This window comes from Syngnathus leptorhynchus, chromosome 10 (genome assembly GCF_054491065.1).
Source record: "Syngnathus leptorhynchus isolate UIUO chromosome 10, UIUO_Slep, whole genome shotgun sequence".
NCBI lineage: Eukaryota > Metazoa > Chordata > Actinopteri > Syngnathiformes > Syngnathidae > Syngnathus > Syngnathus leptorhynchus.
Window position 1 is genome coordinate 12248024 of NC_141204.1, and position 18485 is coordinate 12266508.

Below are 18485 nucleotides of genomic sequence, written 5' to 3' on the forward strand. Positions count from 1 at the left end.
ATTTCATCCGAAATGCCAAAAAGCACTTTTACCCCCTGCCCTACATCCGTCCTTCTCAACTATTCCAAGCCATCCTCACGCTCTATTTGTTTATTATGTTCATCCACAGGGCGTTTTCTTGTCTGCTGACAGAGGCAGGCACATTTCCAAGCTCCATCCAGCAGGTGCAGCCTCCCTCTCTCTGGGCAACGGGCTCTCTCGCTCTCTCGACCACTCTCTCAAGCCTCCCTCCTCCCTTCCGCCGTCCTCCCTCTTCTCATTTGTCCTCTGCCTCTCCAGGCGGCAGCTGCGCGCGCGCTCGCCAGCATCTCGGCCATCAGCCCCATCTTCCGATGTCGCTAGCCTCCCCGGGGTGACACCGAGGGCCGCTCGGGTGGTGTGAAGAGACTGAGGGTCTGGAAATCTCGAGATTGGATTTTTCTTTTTCTTTGGGGTTATTTTGGCTTTGGAATTTCGTCTGTGCCGGAATGTTTCCACTGGATCACTCGGCATACGGGAGGGAAATGTGATCCAAAGCCGGCTGCGCAAAGGAAGCGGGATCATGCATTGCTTTAGCGGATTAATCCGCCCTGTTATAGCGCTGCGTGACAACACCCCCCCTCCATCCCGCTGCCCTTCTCTTCCTCCTCTTCCTCCTCCTGCCGTCGCTTCTGCACTCTGAATTGTTGCTTTTGTGTGTCGGGACAAACGGCGGAATCAACTGTCACGAGGGCTTAAAACAAAAGATAAAATATATATAGAGAGAATTCAAGCAGAAGCAAGCATTCTGGGACAGTCGACATCCCTAGGGAGACAGAAATTAGGTGCGGTGGGACTCTGCCAGGAAAAAAGCTACTGGATCATCCTGCATCTGGGAATTTCATATTTTCCTGCACTCACACGCTAGGACATGGTGAGGCGTACGTGTGCATGCTAAGTAGGAATTGGGTTTGGATGTTTTTTTTTGTGTTTTTTTTTTTTGCTGCAGCGCCGCTCTCATGCATGGATACAGAACCTTTCCACCCTTCCGTCTGCTCCTGTGTCGTCGTCTTCTCTCCTTTCTTTCCTTCCACTTCAAGTTGAGAGTCGGTCGGGACTCGAAGGCAGACTAATCGTCTGATTGTCTGACTACACCTACTCTCCATGCATGCCTTTATTGTACTCCTGGCCTTCTCTGTGTGTGGATTATTTGTGTATTCCGTCATCTCTACCTTGGTCCGGAACGTTTATGACACATGCCGAGCACAGGATTAACCCCTAATGAGCCATAAAGAAAGGCCTGGAAGGATGAGCGAGTGTTCCAGGGCCACCGCAACGGGTGCAGTGATCCTGGAGGAACCGGAGCCGTCAGGGACCTCGGGTGCGTCTGGGGCCCGCGGCGAGGGCCCAGCGCAAAACCGGGGCCCTTTGGGGTGTGCCCTGTGGCCCCGCCAGCAGACATGGCTCTGTGTGGTTCCGCTCCTCATCGGATTCATTGGGTTGGGTTTGAGTCTGATGCTCCTCAAGTGGATTGTGGTCGGGACTGTGCGGGATTATGTACCGACAGACCTGGTCGATGCCAACCGGATAGGACAGGACCCCATCTTCCTCTCAAAGCCCAGCGGGATTCCCAAAGGGCCCGAGACTACTACCACCACCACCACGGCGACAAACACTCCTATGGCTGACTACAAGCCTAAAACTGTAACTGTTGGGAGAGGTAGAACTCGAGCCACCGAGACCTCCACGGCTAACCCAAGAACAAGCGGGGCCTCGGGTAGCCTGGCGACCCCTCGGAATCATGGAAATCGCAACGGACGCGTTCCGGTGGGTTTCACCACACCGCCTTGGACCACCCTGAGAACGTCCAGTCCGTCTCCATCTAATCCTACCGTGCTACACGACTCCACACAGATGTGGACTTCGGAACATACCACCACAGGGGCCACCACCACCACAGCATCCCACAGGCACGGCCACCACAAAACACGTAAGTCTCGCTGGTTCCGCAAAAACTCCAAAAACACTGCTCATCATGAAAGGCCCTGGGTGCCATCTTGGCCTAGTCTAGTTGCTGAATGAATGCCCAATCTTACAGTGATTGACCTTCAATTACGTAGATTTCACTTTTATACAGAAAGGTTACGTCAGACTTGAACGAAAGTGCCTCCTGGTATATTTTCAAGCGCATGACAGGAGTGGAAGGTCGGAGTGATAACTTGAGGATTGTTTTCACCGTCACAATGTATTGTTTATTTAGATCTTAATGAAACATCCTGTGTCATCCTCAGAGAGCTTTGTAGCTGACAGCAGGTTAACAATTGACTGTTGTTTTCACTCTGAAAACAGATATAATGACACGTTTATGGTTTCATTTCAACAGAGTTGAATCAAACATCATGCATGTCATCGTGAAATTCTTTGGTACCTGACTCAAGTAAATCAAGTGTGTGATACCAGGCTTCTTTTCATAAATTAATAATGTTCAGATTAACAGGTTATTAAAGGCCGTTCATCTGAAATGCTGCATACGATTTGCATGAAACTTACCGGATGCCATCCCAGGATCTCTTACCTGTCACAAGTGGAGTAGTCGAGCGATACCAGGGGGGTTGTGTTTTACATCGTTGTCAATTTGCAGTGAAATGACACTCACTTTGGCAGATTTCAGGGGTTTTGTTCTGAAAAGCCATAGGGACACTTCTTGGGTACCCTTCTGAGATCATCGAGTACCTGACAAAAGTGATGTAAGAGGTATACTTTTTCACGTTTCATAAAACAGTTAGTCTGAAATGCTTCCTATGATTTGCTTGAAACCTCCTGGGTGCCGTCCTAAGATTGTCTATCACCTGACAGAAGTCGAATGATTGAATATCTTAAATGCCTCTCTGAATATTAATGAGAGGTTGCTTGAACTTTTGACTACTCCACAGTGAGGAACATTGTTGATGCATTTGTCGTTATTGATTGAGTTGATTATTATGCAGCGTGGTTGTTGAGCTGATGATGAGCTAACATTTATTTGTAATCCTTGCTTTGAAAGTGTGCCATTCCCAAAGACGGTGACCCGGCCACTCGCGATCAATAACGTCGACAGGCGCTGCGAGGCCACCTGAACCAGCATGAACGCTCCCAAATCTGTCTGGATGTTGCGGATGTTTACACTGGACGCTGGAGGCTTAGCGTACTGTGCTAACCAATGACATTACGGAAGTAGACTGGGACAAATGTCTTGCTTCATGCAATTTAAATCAAGCTTTTAGGGCATTTGACACCAATCAATTTAATTTAATATAATTTGACGTGTCAACCTAGAGAACCTCCCAGAATCTCATGCAGGAGATTTTTGGTGGTAGCTATGCTGTTTTCACCATGGACAATTTGGGAGTTCTGTTCAGTCTGTGCCCATTCTGAAGTTAGAAAGTTAGGCCTTAGTTTCCCCGAGTCCTGAAATCTTGGGGGAGAACACCTTAGAATCCCCCCCAGCCAAAGTGCTGCTTTTTGATGTGCTTTATTGCACAGAGAAATTTGGCGTCGGTGTTGTTGGTGGCCTCTTTAGTAAATTAACTTTTCTGCTCATTAACGCTAATTCCACCACGGCTGTCTGTGATGGAGAGCAGCACAAACTCGGCCAGGCGGCTCACATTAGTCACATGATGTGAGGGTGGGGTTGACTGGGGTCACGTGGCAGGAAGTGGCTCGGCTTTGAGCGCCTTGCCATGTGCCCAAAGTAAACAAGGCCCTCGCCTCCGTCAAGTAAATATGATATGAGTCTGCTCTCGTTGATTGTTTTATAGGATTGCAAGCTTTGGTATTGTTGGGGGTCCAGAATCACGCACCACTGCAATCAGGGCAAATTTGTGCCTAATTGAAAAAAAATAGTATTAGTATTGTGTCATGTGGAATGTGAAGGGACTATACGGCTCTTCTTTGTTGTCTCCGCTGGGGAATCTGGCTGCAACCCATTAGGAAACCTTTGGAAATGCAAGCAGCTGACACCAGTGAAGGTTTGGTGTGAAGACAGTTGAGGTGATGCAGAACCATTTATGTGTGTTAATACTTGCTATTTATTTATTTATTTATTTTTATTTATTTTATTTTATTTTATTTTATTTAATTCATCCATGTTTCCCTTCTAGGGATTAACAAAGGTTATCTTGTTTTGTCCTACATCAAAAAACGTAATGTGATTGTGTGTTATCTTGTAACATTCAATTGGAAAATTATTTTAATACAAAGACAATTTATCATGGAACAAAAAATGTATCCACAAAAAAATTGGCAAATTCTCATCAAAATTGTAATCCATCCCATCCATTTTCTGAACCGCTTTGTCCCCATGGGGGTCGCGGGCGTGCAGGAGCCTATCCCAGCCATCATCGGGCAGCAGGCGGGGGACACCCTGAACCGGTTGCCAGCCAATTGCGGGGCACACAGAAACGAACAACCATCCGCACTCACACTCATACCTAGGGACAATCTAGAGTCTTCCATCGGCCTACCAAGCATGTTTTTGGGATGTGGGAGGAAACCGGAGTTCCCGGAGAAAACCCACGCAGACACGGGGATAACACGCAAACTCCACACAGGGAGGGCTGGAGTTGGAATCAAACCCGCACCCTCCTAACTGTGAGGCGGACATGCTATCCAGTGCGCCACTGAGCCGCCCAAAATTGTAATTGTAAATCTAATTGAAAATTAAAGCATGCTATATCTATAATATTATATTATATCTATAATATCTATATAACACAGCCGGTAGGATTATTGGTGCTTCACTCCCCACCCTGAAGGACATTTACATCTCCCGTCTCACCCGCAAGGCGACCGCGATTGTGTGTGATGTGAGTCACCCCGCTCACGCCTTGTTTGATCTGCTGCCCTCTGGAAGAGGTATAGGAGCCTGTGCTCCTGCACCACCAGACTCACCAACAGCTTCATGCTCAAGGCTGTTAGGATCCTGAACTCTCTCCCCCCTCCGCCCTAGGCTGCATAACGTCCTGACCTTTTGGGCTGCGTTGGCTGCCTTGCACTAGTCTTGCGCTATATTCTGACTGTCTGCTGTATGCACACTTGCTCCATTTTTGCTCCTCTTATTTGTTTATTTAATTATATTTATTCGTCGCTCTTGTTTATTCATTGTTTGTGCCTTCTTGTTTTTACTTTTTGTGTTGTTTTTTGGGATGTTTTGTTATATGTCTTGTCACCGTGGGATAGTGGGTCACGCAATTTCGATCTCTTTGTGTGTCTTGGCATGTGAAGTGATTGACAATAAAGCTGACTTTGGCTTTGACTTTGATCTCTACATAACATTCATCTTTGGAACACTGAATGCTTATTTTTGGAATAAAAAGAGTATTATATATATATATAGAGTGTTGCTGTCTGTTACTAACATGGGTCGCCATGATAGTAAAGACTTCAATTCGTGGAGTCAACGTAAAAAAAAAAAAAAAAATGTTAGATTTGAGCCGTGCAAGTTCCCCCCCCAAATACTGGTTGAAGCACACACGAGCTCGACAGCCTGTTAATCAGTTCTTCATTGCACATGCGCGGAACACATCATCAAATGTTTCATTGATTTAAAGAAAAAATGAGTGCAACTGGGAAGGAGCATCGTGTGGTGTTTTAGTTAATGACCTTATATTCTGCCTATGTTGCAGCCTCCTCTTTGCCTTGTTTCGTCTTGGTTTCAAATCTTATGTACACTAGCTATTGATTGGCATTGCCGCAGCAATCAATGACGCGCTGACGCTACAAACGATTCCTCCTCCGTGAAAAATGTCTCCCTCTTTCAGTGAGCGCTGCATGTTGAGATCAACTACTCAACGTGAGTGCCAGCTGGGTTTTCCCCCAATTGGAGGGGGGTGGGACAGGATCTATGTAAGGTCACACATGCTGACCTTTATTTGATCATTACAACTTGACGACTCTTCCTGATTGGACACACAGTGGACATTATTAATTCTCTCCAAGCAGGGGAGGGAGTTGTTTCTCACCAAGGACTTCATTTAAATACATATTTCACGCCTTCAAACCGGCTCAATAAAACAGTTAAACAGAAATAAAACATCTTCACCAGGGCTGATGAAAATGTTTTTTTTTTTATTGTCCGGACGCTGACACGTGACGTGTTTGGCCAGCGCAGCGCATGCAATCAGCTGGAAATGACTAATATTAATTTCATTATCGAGTGTGACAGTTCACTTCAAAACCAGGGCACAAATCAGTTCACGTCACAGTCGAAGGGGTGATTGGGAATTTGTCCTGGGCCAAAGTCAGGAATTAAACCTAAAGGGTGTCCTAAAACATAATCCACAGAGAGCAGGAGAAGGAACGCCCACGTGGTTGTCTGTAGCACAATCCCCAACAGTCAGTTGCATAATGGCAGGACTCGCGGTCAGAGCCGGACAGGAAGGCTGATTCGATTCACGAGGTCGTGTCATAGCGTTTCACGTGTAGCCTTCATCGACGGCGTGTGGCAGTAAATAAACTGTCAATGAACTGTCGTTTGGCCAGCATTCATCAAAATGCAGTTTTGCCTTTAACAAGTTCTCCAAAAATCGATTATCATAGGAATGAATCCATTAGTTGTGGGTTAAATGTTGAATCTGTACTGTAGCTCTACTCGAATACTCGCCACCACTGCAATATAAGGGAGATGATGTTGGAAGGAGCACTAATTAATTTTTTTCTGAGTACGTAGTGCGTGTGAGGCTTGTTTTAGTGCATACAAATGTGTATATTTTCCCTTGATAAGAATTCCAGGGCGTGTGCTACAAGTTCGTCATAATTACTAATGAGCTGACAGTCGCAGCACGCTCGCAGGCCACTAATTGGAAAAGTGCTGTCGCATGTTCCAAAGTTGCAGGAGCAAGGTGCTCCTTTTTGTGGGGGCGATAATGAAAAATTCCGTAGATTCCTCCACGGAAGACTTTCCACCCCCCGCCAGATAATTAGAAAGATGGGAACAAATGGTATCATTTTTATTAGCGGGTGGAGAAATGGGAGCCATTCATCAACATCCTTTCTTTTATTAATTAATCCTTTTTGAAAAAAAGAGAGTGCCACTTGTGTTGAGTGCACATGAAAACCATAAAGGCGGCTTGATAGATATCCTTGGGAAAATGTCACTTCTCCTCTTGGTGAGGAAGAAAAGTAAAGTTGTGCTTTGAAATGCTGTTGCTGCCTTCTATCTTGCGCTACCACCCACATGCCGCTTTGATTCGCCAAGGCCATCATTTTCACATTAATGCCCATTAAACAAGGAATATATGCGGCACTGCCGAACGGCTGCATCGGCTTGGCCACCTGCTTTAATTAAGTGCCAAATAAGCGACCATCTGTGGCTCGGGTGGCCCACTGAAGACACGCCGGTGTCCGAGTAAACTGAACCAGTTGCTGTTTTGCGCCTCATTCTGGGACAATATGAACCTTTGAACGTGAAAGCCGAGGTGGGAAGCAGCATTTTATTCTGGAATTTACAGTGACTGAAGCAGATCTGGGGAATTATTTGCTGTCTCGGTCGATTCGTCACGCTTATTGTCATTTCCCCGCCTTTGTTTATAAAGAATGACTCAAACGATTGGCGCATTTCGATTAATTTTTACCATTTTGGGCTTGAAAATGTGTGAAAATGGCCATGTCCAATAAAGGCCTTTAGCGATTATTGCCGGCTTGTATCGCGAAAAATAACCGGGGTCTCTCCAGATTGTGTTTTGCCAGCGTCAGGCTAGTTCCCGGAATAGTTGCGTCATACACGATGTCACCGCTTCCTCCAGATCATGAAAGGCAGCGTGTGGATCTGTAAATCTTGAAATGCCTCGTATGTGTTCCGGTCAAAGCTTGTGTTTGTTGTTTTAAGTGCATATACGCGTTTAAGTCATGCTGCTTTATTCATCATCCTCATGCAAAATAGATGATTTTGCATGTGTCACATTGGAAGAGGCTTCGTTTGGTTAGTGCCCTGCACACATTCTTGCTCTCCATAACCAACTTCTCGGCATGTGCACACAAAATCAAATTGAATTTTAATGCAGGAAAACAAACGCTCAGTGATGACATGATAAAAGTGAATGTGAAATGTAGGCGTTTTCTTCCTCTTCTTTTAACACTCCTATTAGAATCAGTGTCATCTTTCGTGCGATGGTTGAGGATTATACTTCCGGAATATTTGAGTCAGATTTTGTAGGAGTACCAGGACCTTTCATGGGCTGGCCTTGAAATTGGATCTTGGAACGACACTCTATGGAACTGCTCTATGTCCGAAACAGTGTCAATATCCAAACACTTAGGCTGTGTCCCACAAAGGTCAACTTTGGCGGCCATCGCGACGGGACCTCCAGTGTGCCTTGACCACGCGTCAGTGTCCGAACTCAGGCGGCCTTCGAATCTCAGTTTCCAATCTGTCCTTTGTTTCCATGGAGATGGGCCATAGGCAAAGGCTGGTTGGAAACACACTTTCCTAGCCTGCGTTGCTCCTCTCGTTTCCACCTCACTCTTCTTCTACACTGACTCAATTGGCAAAGGACAATAGCATGGCAACACCTTGTCACCTTCCTGACGCTGGCTGCCAATTCGTCGTCGAGTTAGTGACCCGTGTGCAAGAGCTCAAATTTACCCGTCCAAATTCACCACTGTGTATTTCGTCTGCGGACGTACGTGAGAAAGAGCCTTTGAAGGATCCAGCCTGGACATAGCTATTGTATTTGCTTGCGATGGAAGAACGCTTTCAGTTGGTGGCGCTTACGCCTCATTAAGCTTCTTTAACAAAGCGTACGGGTATCAATTTAAAAAAATATCTGACGCTTCTAAATCATACTCCATTCGAGAATACATTTATTTACTCAACTACAATATCGTAGTCTCAATGCGCTTTGCTAAGCTAAGGCTTCGGAAGAAGGCGTACATCACTTTGATTCACGGCCCTGGAAGGTCGGTCAGAGCAGGAGTGCTGAAATGAAATATTAACAATGAGGAAGAGAAACTCGGTCAATATCCAGAGAAGAGGCTGAATTATTCAAGGCGGCCCTCTGACAAATTGTCCCACAATGCCTTGCAAGCGCGGAGCGACGAGGCGCTCACGTCACTGGCGTAGCCCGTGAAGATGCCGTTCATCCAACTTCCTTTGTCGCCTGGCAGTTTTCTATTTGCCCACTTAAGCCCCCGCTTATGGTACATGGTAACTTAACGACATCACTATGACATTGTATTTAATGGTATTCTAATTACGAGACAAGGTAAAAAAATATATATAAATCTTATATATATATATATATATATATATATATATATATATATATATATATATATATATATATATATATATATATATATGTACACTGCTCAAAAAAATTAAAGAAACACTTTGAAAACACATCAGATTTCAATGGTGAAAAAAAAAGTTAGATATCTATACTCATATGGACGGTTTAATGTCTCAGGAACAAAAGGATGCCACATCTTTTGATGGAAATAAAAGTTTTCAGCCTACAGAGGGCTCAGTATATAGACACCCCAAAAATCAAAGTGAAAAAATGATGTGGCAGGCTCGTCCATTTTGCCTAAATTCAATTTCTGCAATTCAAAACTCTTCTTGTGTAGCCCCCACATGCTTGTATTCATGCTTGACAACGTCGCGGCATGCTCCTAATGAGACGACGGATGGTGTCTTGTGGGATGTCCTCCCAGATCTGTCTAAGGGCATCAGTGAGCTCCTGCAAAGTCTAACGAGCAACCTGGCGGCGTCTGACGGACCGAAACATTATGTCCCAAAGGTGTTCTATCGGGTTTAGATCAGGTGATCAGGTGAGGGCCATTCAATTGTGTCAATTCCTTCATCCTCCAGATACTGTCTGCATACTCTTGACACATGAGGCCGGGAATGTTGTGGATCAGGAGGAACCCAGAACCTACTGCACCAGCGTAGGGTCTGACCATGGGTGCAAGGATTTCATCTCGATACCTAATGGCAGTCTGACTGCCGTTCTCCTATAGAGAGAATATAGAGCCTATAGAGGTCTGTTCGTCCCTTCATGGAAATGCCTCCCCAGACCATCACTGACCCACCACCGAACCGGTCATGCTGAATGATGTTGCAGGCAGCATAGCGCTTTCCTTGGCTTCTCCAGACCTTTTCACATCTATCACAGGTGCTCAGGGTAAACCTGCTCTCATCTGTTAAAAGTGGCGGACCTGCCAATTCAGGTGTTCTATGGCAAATGCCAATCGAGCTCTACGGTGCTGAGTCGTGAGCATAGGGCACACTACAGGACGTCGTGTCCTGAGGCCACCCTCGTGAAGTCTGTTTCTGACTGTTTGGGCAAAAACATTCACACCAGTAGCCTGCTGAAGGTCATTCTGTAGGGCTCGGGCAGTGCTCAACCTGTTCCTCCTTGCACAAAGCAGCGGATGTCGGTCCTGCTGATGGGATGAGGACAGTTTACGGCCCTGTGCAGCTCTCCTAGAGTAACTGCCTGTCTCCTGGAATCTCCTCCATGCTCTGGAGATTGTACTGGGAGACACATCAAATATATATATATATATATATATATATATATATATATATATATATATATATATATATATATATATATATATATATATATATCGATGGCATCGTTAGGACTTTGGTCGACCTGCCGTCTGCGCGGAAGGCCGCAGTAAACAGAGTAATTAGCCCAGAGAACAAAATGCTGACGCTGCAGTTATGTATACACACACTTAGCGGAAGGACCAAATATTATTCCAGTGCGATGCCAATTTATTCCTGTCAGCTTCACACTGGAAGATTACCTTGTTAAAATTACTCTAGGCATGTTTTGCCGTTGTCCTTGTGGAATTCCAGTAAAGCTAAAAAAATGGGCAATTGATTGAGGGGTTTCAAACTGTCTGTCACATTTGGGGAATGTGTGGTTCCTTAAAGGTGACAAAAATGGGTTGTCAGTATAGATAAAAGGAAGGCGGCCTCAAGGGACCAAATTCTGCACTCTATGAAGTTTAACTCGTGTTCAAAATATTGTGTGAATATACAGTTGTTTTTTTACAAATTTAATTTCAAGTTTGTCTTAAAACAGTTGTAAAAGAAGACAAGAGATTGTCCTTACTTATTCTTTAGAGCCCGATTCAAATTGATCCCTGGCTGTCAAAAGTCAGAAATCAATGCAAAATAAATTCTGACAGAGTAAAGTTCAAGATAATTTGAAAGAGAAAAAAATGTTTGCCGAGAGCTAAAGTCGTCACAGCTCATTAAAAAAAGGTGTTTGCAAAAAAACTGATCATAGTGAAAAGAGCCTGAGGCGTTCCTGATGAACTCAACCGTTGGCCAGGACTGTCGTGAAGTAGGCGTGGCGCCACCGGCGTAGATGAATCCCAGCGGGAGCGTTTTTCTCGAGCGTGTGAGCTGGTCGGCCTGTGATGGCGGCGACGGCGGCGGCTCGCTCTCTCGCTCTGCTCTGTGAGCTATTTTTAGCTTCAAAGATGGTTGCCAGCTTCTCTGTGGGAGACGGCTTGTTGTTCCCGGCCGACAGCAGCGGCGACGGGAACACAACAACAAAGACGCGTTATGTGTGCGACTTTATTTTGGAATGGCACCGTTACACAGATGACTGTTTGGTTTTTGTTGTCAGGAAGGCCAAGTATTTGAAATCTATTTCAAAATTAGCACACAACTACAACCTTCATGAAGACCAAGTGACTTGAAAATGTCACGCGAGAGCAGTTCCTGTCATGTCAGGTAATGCAACCTAAAATACCCTGTTTGTGATAAAAGAACCAAAAAGTGATTGAAAAAGGAAACAGAATGAACTTAGTACAACTATTACAGAGAATCAATCCTACCAAATGTCATGTTGCTGAGTGAAGGTGATTTTTCTAAAATTCATAGAAAACTGATTTCAGAAAGGGATTGATCAAAAATGACTTAACCGACCGTGAAACCAAAACGGCTGACTTTCTGTGTGTTCTCAGGCACGGCTTCTTGAGACATTTGTGGGTCTCCTCGTGACAGAAGTATCTTTTCATGCACAGCTTCAGTCTACATGTCCCCTTTATACATTTACAAGTACCTATAGTAGTTAGCCAGTTAGCACAACAGCTCCCCCTGTGGCGTGGTCTTTCCAGAACATGTGAGCCACCACGTGTGTGGTACACGTGGGTACATGCCTATATCTTGAAATTGGAGGGCATGGGAGACTGATATGATGTAATAAGTGATGGTGGAGGTGGGAACAATGGCGAGAAGGAGGCGGGACGAAGAAATGTGTCCACTGGGCGAGATGGAGAAAAAGCAGCCTCTCATCTATCTGTACCCCCCCACACGCACACACACACACACACCAGCTCCCCTCAATGCCCCCCCCCCCCAACAATTCTCCCTCCTCTATGCCCACTCACTTCATTTACATTTACATTACACTGTGTCCGACTTGATTTGGCAGCGAGGTGATGGATGATAAAGAAGAGCCGCCGCGGCCGTCGCCGCCATGTGCTCAGGGCGTTGGCCGCGTAAGCTCTTGACGCCATGTCGGCTGGCCCTTGAGCTAAGGGAGCTAAAGCCGCTTAAATGCTACTGCTTAGCATGTTTGTTACCAATTGATTGGGAAGTGAAATGTAAACATTAAGAATGGAGACAGCATCTCAGAAACAGGCTTATTTTCTGCATGTACGCAACCCCAAAACCTGGACTAAAGCGTTACCCATAAGCGTAACCTACGCCCCTAATTTTAGCTTTGCATGAACATAAACCTAAACTCGCAAGTGTAACCTTAACCATGCACCAATCCAAACCTTTATCCTCATGAGCATCTTGGAACCTTAAGCATAACATGCCTGATGATACTATTGCCTGATCCTAACCCGAAGCGCTCGCACACCTGAACCATCCCCCTACCCGACCCCATTATCGTAACTACCCCAGTCAACACCCTTAATTCCAACCCTAACCGCTACCCAAATGGATAACCATATCCCTTAAGGCCTAATCCTGTCCCAAACCTGAACCCTCCTAACCCGAACTTCTAAATCCTCAGTGACGTTGCTGCAATAGAACTCAAATTTAATCTGAGTGAGGATTACGGATGAGCTCTCTGTTGTCATCACGCTGTTGCAAAGTCAAAGTCCTCTTTCTGTGATGATGAGGTGAACGCTTCACCGCCACGCTGTTGCATCTGCGAGGCATCGCATGATCCCATTGTCGTAAATGGTGCAAAAATAAATGCGCTCTAGCCAACATGTGTCGGTTCCTCGTCTCGGCAAGGAACCTCATGCCCGAGCGGCCCACACGCGACCTACTTCCAGTGAATTGTCAACACGCCGAAAGGAACGATGATTTAATTACGGAAGCTTATACATCGTCAAGTGACTCTGAAGCAAAGGCGACGGATCCAACGAGACGGCGGCGACTTTCCAGCTAATTCCGCTTTCTGCTTTCCGGTGCGATTCCGAAATTGTCAGGTGGCATCGTGACCGCCTGCTCCCACTTAATCGCGCTCCCTCGCTGCATTTTATTTCATCTTTTTTTACTCCTTTTAATTCCGTTTGTGACCAAATTTTGCTTTCAAATGACACACTGGCTAGCAGCAAGAAGATAGCATAGAAGAAAGATTGTTGATATTCAAGATGGCAGATTACAAGCATAGATAAGCGCACAGCTGTCGGATAGGTCAGTAACATTAAAGACTGACCACAGGTTTCAGGATCAATTTTACTGATCGTGAGTAATTTAATTATGGGCCATCATCATTCAAAAGGTTAATTAATTAATTAATAGTCTAAGAAAAAAAATATTGCTCCAAAATAATGTATTTCACGCTTTTAATGTCAACATGTGTTGCCCATTGATTCCCAAATGAAGTTTCATGATTCGAAACACATTTTCTTGAGCTGCTAATTGCAATTTTAGATATGTATGTATAATTTTCCTCCTGGAGTGGCACAGTGCCGCACTGGTTAGCACATCCACCTCACAGTTCAGACGTTGTGGGTTCGAATCCACTTCCAGTCCTCCCTGTGTGGAGTTAGCATGTATGGGGTTTTCCCCGGGAACTCCGGTTTCCTCCCGCATCCCAAAAACATGCATGGTAGACTGATTGAGCACTCCATATTGGTGTGAGTGCATGTGCGAATGGTTTGTTGTCTCTGTGTGCCCTGCGATTGGCTGACAACCAGTTCAAGGTGTCCCCTGCCTACTGCCCGATGACCACTGGGATAGGCTCCAGCATGCCCACGTGGGGACAAGCGGTAGAGTGGATGGATGGATGGATGGATGGATGGATGGATGGATAATTTTCCCATAAAAACACATCTTTTCTGTTGTGGCCTTAAATTTTCACTCAATATTTTGGGGAAGATAGGGTTTCAAGCATCGCTGTTTTAGGATAGGAGACGTTTAAAAACCAAGGTAGAATAATTTTTTTTTTTACATGCACCACCAATGTGGAATAAAAAAAAATTATATGCACTTTATGGTTATAAACCAAATTATATGAAAACGACACAGATATTCTCCAGGTAACTAGCTCATTGTTTGCATGTGTTTTATCGATAAGTAACGACTAACTAGCTAGCAGATTCTTTGTAGGTTTATTAACCTATTTTTAACTGACACCTAGTTTGTAGATGACCATCCCATTGCTAATTGCTAGCTAGCAAATAGCATCTTTACATATTGCATTGCTTGCTAGCTGATCAGAACCATATACCTTGACGAGATGATGAACATTCAGTGTGTGGATATTGAGCGTTTAATTTACAGGTGGCTCATTGATAACTATCATTAACACAACTAGATTGACAGCTCCCTACTGTCCACAACCAACCACACATGCCATAATCATCCTCCACCTCCTCCCGCACCTGTTGCCACCATCAGGCTGTGACTTAGCATCCCGCCTCCATCCTCCTGGAACGTGTGGGTGGATCGAGTGATGGATGGATGGACGAATGGATGGGTAGAGTAATAGCCGGATGGTCAGGCCCGGGGCTCTCTCCCTCGCTCATCTTAGGCGAGCTAATGGCCTGAAACCCAAGTCTGTGTTGGCCTCCACTTCCTCTAGCGCAGGAAGCCCAAAAACCTGATCCTCTTCCGAAGCTGAGAGGATGAGAAGACATCTTGTCTTTCTCTCTCGTTGTGATGTAATATGTTAGACGGAAAAAAATATGAGTAGTTTCAGATAAACTTTACGCACTCACGCAGTTAGACATATGGGAGATATGACTAACTTTCAGTTAACTAGACCTTGCTAGCAGACAGCTCGCCAATAACTGATCATAAATATTTTAGCTATGGGACAGAGTTAGTAGATAACCATCAGATAATAGACGAATCACCAAAATTTTGCGATTGAATAGCTCGTAGACACAGTAGATATTGTTTGCGGTTATCTATGTTCTATAACTAGCAACAATTAACAAGCAAGTATATTGTAGTTAACGCGGACAAAGCTAGCTTGTAGATACAGTAACTCGCATGAAGATAGATAAGACAGATAACTCGCGATTTATATTTCACTATGGCAACCGCCCTATTTAATTGAATGATAGTCAAAATACAAGGAAGACTACAAGTAGACCAATAAACATATCTGTCAATCCAAAGTCACCGTTATTATCTTGTGATTGGTTGGTGTATCCAGTGAAGTGTCATATGTTGTGTTAATCTGCCTTTGCGTCAAAGTGTTTCAACGTGCTTGATAAGCAGCATGTGTTGGGCAGCAGATTGTTTGCGACATGGGAGAACGAGGATGGATGCTGTGTCGTCCACGGCAACGCTAATGCGTCACGTGAAGCCTGGTGGTGTGTGTGTGTTTGTGTGTGTGTGTGTCTCTTCAGCATGTCACTACTGAGAGGCACACACATGCAGTGTCGATATGCCCTCAGAGTCATGTGAATAGGACATAAGAGGCTTAACCAGCGCAGCCACTTGCCTCTGCCGAGCCCACCCGGACGCACTACGCATCTGTTCTGCGCCCTCCCTCATTCGCTCCCTGCTCTGTGTATTCTCTTTTACCCATCTGCACTCAACTCATTCACAATTAATGAAACCTAATTTATATACCGTAATTTTCTGACTAAAAATCGCTCCAGAATATAGGTTGTATTAGCCATAAAATGCACAATAACGTGAAAAAAACATATAAAAGTCGCTCCGGAGTATAGGTCGCATTTTGGGGAAAATGTATTCGACAAAATCCAACACCAAGAACAGATATGAACGAGCAACAACAGGCTAAACGATAGGTATGCTAACGTGACATAAACACCAAACGAAGAGCTGAGAACGGGCCTGACGTAACATTCAGAGTTATTCTAATAACTATTACATAAATAACACGTCGATCGTCCTTTATGTAAACAATGCCGCGTATGCGCCGCGTATGCAGACCCATATAACAATATATCAAGTATATTTCAAATAACTAGAGCGCGCCCGTCGAGAAGGACCGGGCGTGCGTAAAAGCCATAATAGTTTTTCAAACCTTCTGTGTCACTCCAAATCATTAAATCCTCCAAACTCTTCGTCCTCCGTGTCACTTACAAACAAAGCCGCTAATGATGCCGGTAGTACGTGGGGCCCTTCGTCATCTTCGTCATCCCGCGATCGAATCTTTGTCCTTTATCTAAACAACTTCCGCGCCACTTACGGTATATGTAACTATTGGTCAAGCCACAAATTCCATCCATCCATCCATCCATTTTCTGAACCGCTTAGTCCCCACGGGGGTCACGGGCGTGCTGGAGCCTATCCCAGCCGTCATCGGGCAGGGGACACCCTGAACTGGTTGCCAACCAATCGCAGGGCACACAGAGACGAACAACCATTCGCACTCGCGCTCACACCTAGGGACAATTTGGAGTGCTCAATTGGCCTATCAAGCATGTTTTTGGGATGTGGGAGGAAACCGGAGTGCCCGGAGAAAACCCACGTGGACACGGGGAGAACATACAAACTCCACACAAGGAGGACCGGAGGTGGAATCGAACCCGCACCCTCCTAACTGTGAGGCGGACGTGCTACCCACTGCTCCACCGAGCCGCCGCCACAGATTCCAATGCACACAAAACTTTATATTTGATTACCTCTATGTTTTCCACCTACTGGCTGTTGTGTTTATACGTATGTTCCTCGAGTTTCCAGAAAAGATGAAAAATAGAATTCAGTTTTCTAAAAATGCATTCTTTATTCAGGGCCCGTCGCCATGGAAACGAATGCCAGAGTCAAGGCCAGAACATGCATGAATTCAGATACCGCGTGCGGTAGGGTCATGTGACATCATGCAGCCAAAAAAACAGCCTTCCGAAGACAGCCTGTGAATTTGGGCACAGCTTGTGTCAACAATTCCTTCAGTTTACAGACACACACACACGCACATTGAGCCAAATCACCTCCAAATCCAAATGTTCCGCTCAGCCTGCCTGGGATACTGACACCCTCCCCCCCAAAGTCCTTCTTCCTTCCCCTCTCCCTCCTTGGTCGCCGGCGGCGGGATTTAGTTTCGTTTCTCAGGGGAATGGCGGATAAAAAGCCTCCATCCTCTTTAATTGGTTGCACCTGTGATGGGATTCCGGCTCCTCAAGTGAAATGACGCCACGCATACATAAACAAGGGAGAAAAGTTGTACATTTTTAAGATTTGAGTCATAATATTTCAAAAATAAAGTTGTATACTTGAACAATCAAGTAGATTATTTGAGGGCAGGAAATGTAGTTGTAGTAAAAGTGGTCGTAGTGGTTGTAAAAAATGGTCTTAAAAAGAAAGGATGTTTTTTTTCATTTAAAAAGGGGACTTGTTTTATTTTTAATCTGGTTAATTGAAAAAATAATTCATCAAATTAATTGATTCTCAAAGTAATCTTTAGTTTCAGATCAAGATTATAGTCAAAATTGTACAAGATTGAAGTCCAGTAGTATATTTTGGATTTTCAAAAAGGTTTTTCACTCCTCCCAAAAATAAGATGCATCTATGAAAAAAAAAGAAATTTTACACATGTTTATCACAGGAGACTTACCAGAAGCTAGAAGTCTTAAAGAGGAAGTCTGCCATTTTCTTTTGAAGCAGCCATCCTAGGCTCATGACGGCCATTTTTTGCTGTTCTTCAAATTCTGAGGTTTTGGTCGGTTTGATGGTGGTTTGCACGGGCCAGCTTGTGATGCGCCGCTTTATCGAGGAAGCAGCGTGAAAGTGGCCAATGTTTTCAATGGCTTTTATTTAGCCCAGCGCCAACGCTCCGGTGCAGATGTCCACTCTGGTCGGGGCCCGTCCACACGGACCGCCTCCACTGCCAACTAAACACCCCCCCCCCCACATACTCCTCCCTCATTGGCAGGACCACTATGGCACGGCGCTCTTGGCGGCAAGCGAAACAATGTTCTAACCGTCCATCTGCTTTGACGACCGATCGTTTGTCTCCATCTGTACGCCTTAAAAAGAAATCAGCGCTAAGCTAGCTCCACTTTCACTATATGAGATTCGCTTCCATCATCATGATACAAATGCTTCACAAATTGCAAAAGCAATCACCAAATGTCGG

General features: G+C 45.1%; 1 protein-coding gene across 1 annotated transcript in view; it reads left to right on the plus strand.

Moving 5' to 3' along the window:
* The first annotated feature begins 1239 nt into the window (after positions 1 to 1239).
* nrg3a (neuregulin 3a) overlaps positions 1240 to 18485 on the plus strand; it is a 104046-nt gene continuing 86800 nt past the window's right edge. The window contains exon 1 of the mRNA XM_085923048.1: positions 1240 to 1948. Within this exon, the coding sequence (XP_085779174.1) occupies positions 1240 to 1948 (709 nt within the window). The remainder of the gene's footprint in view (positions 1949 to 18485) is intronic.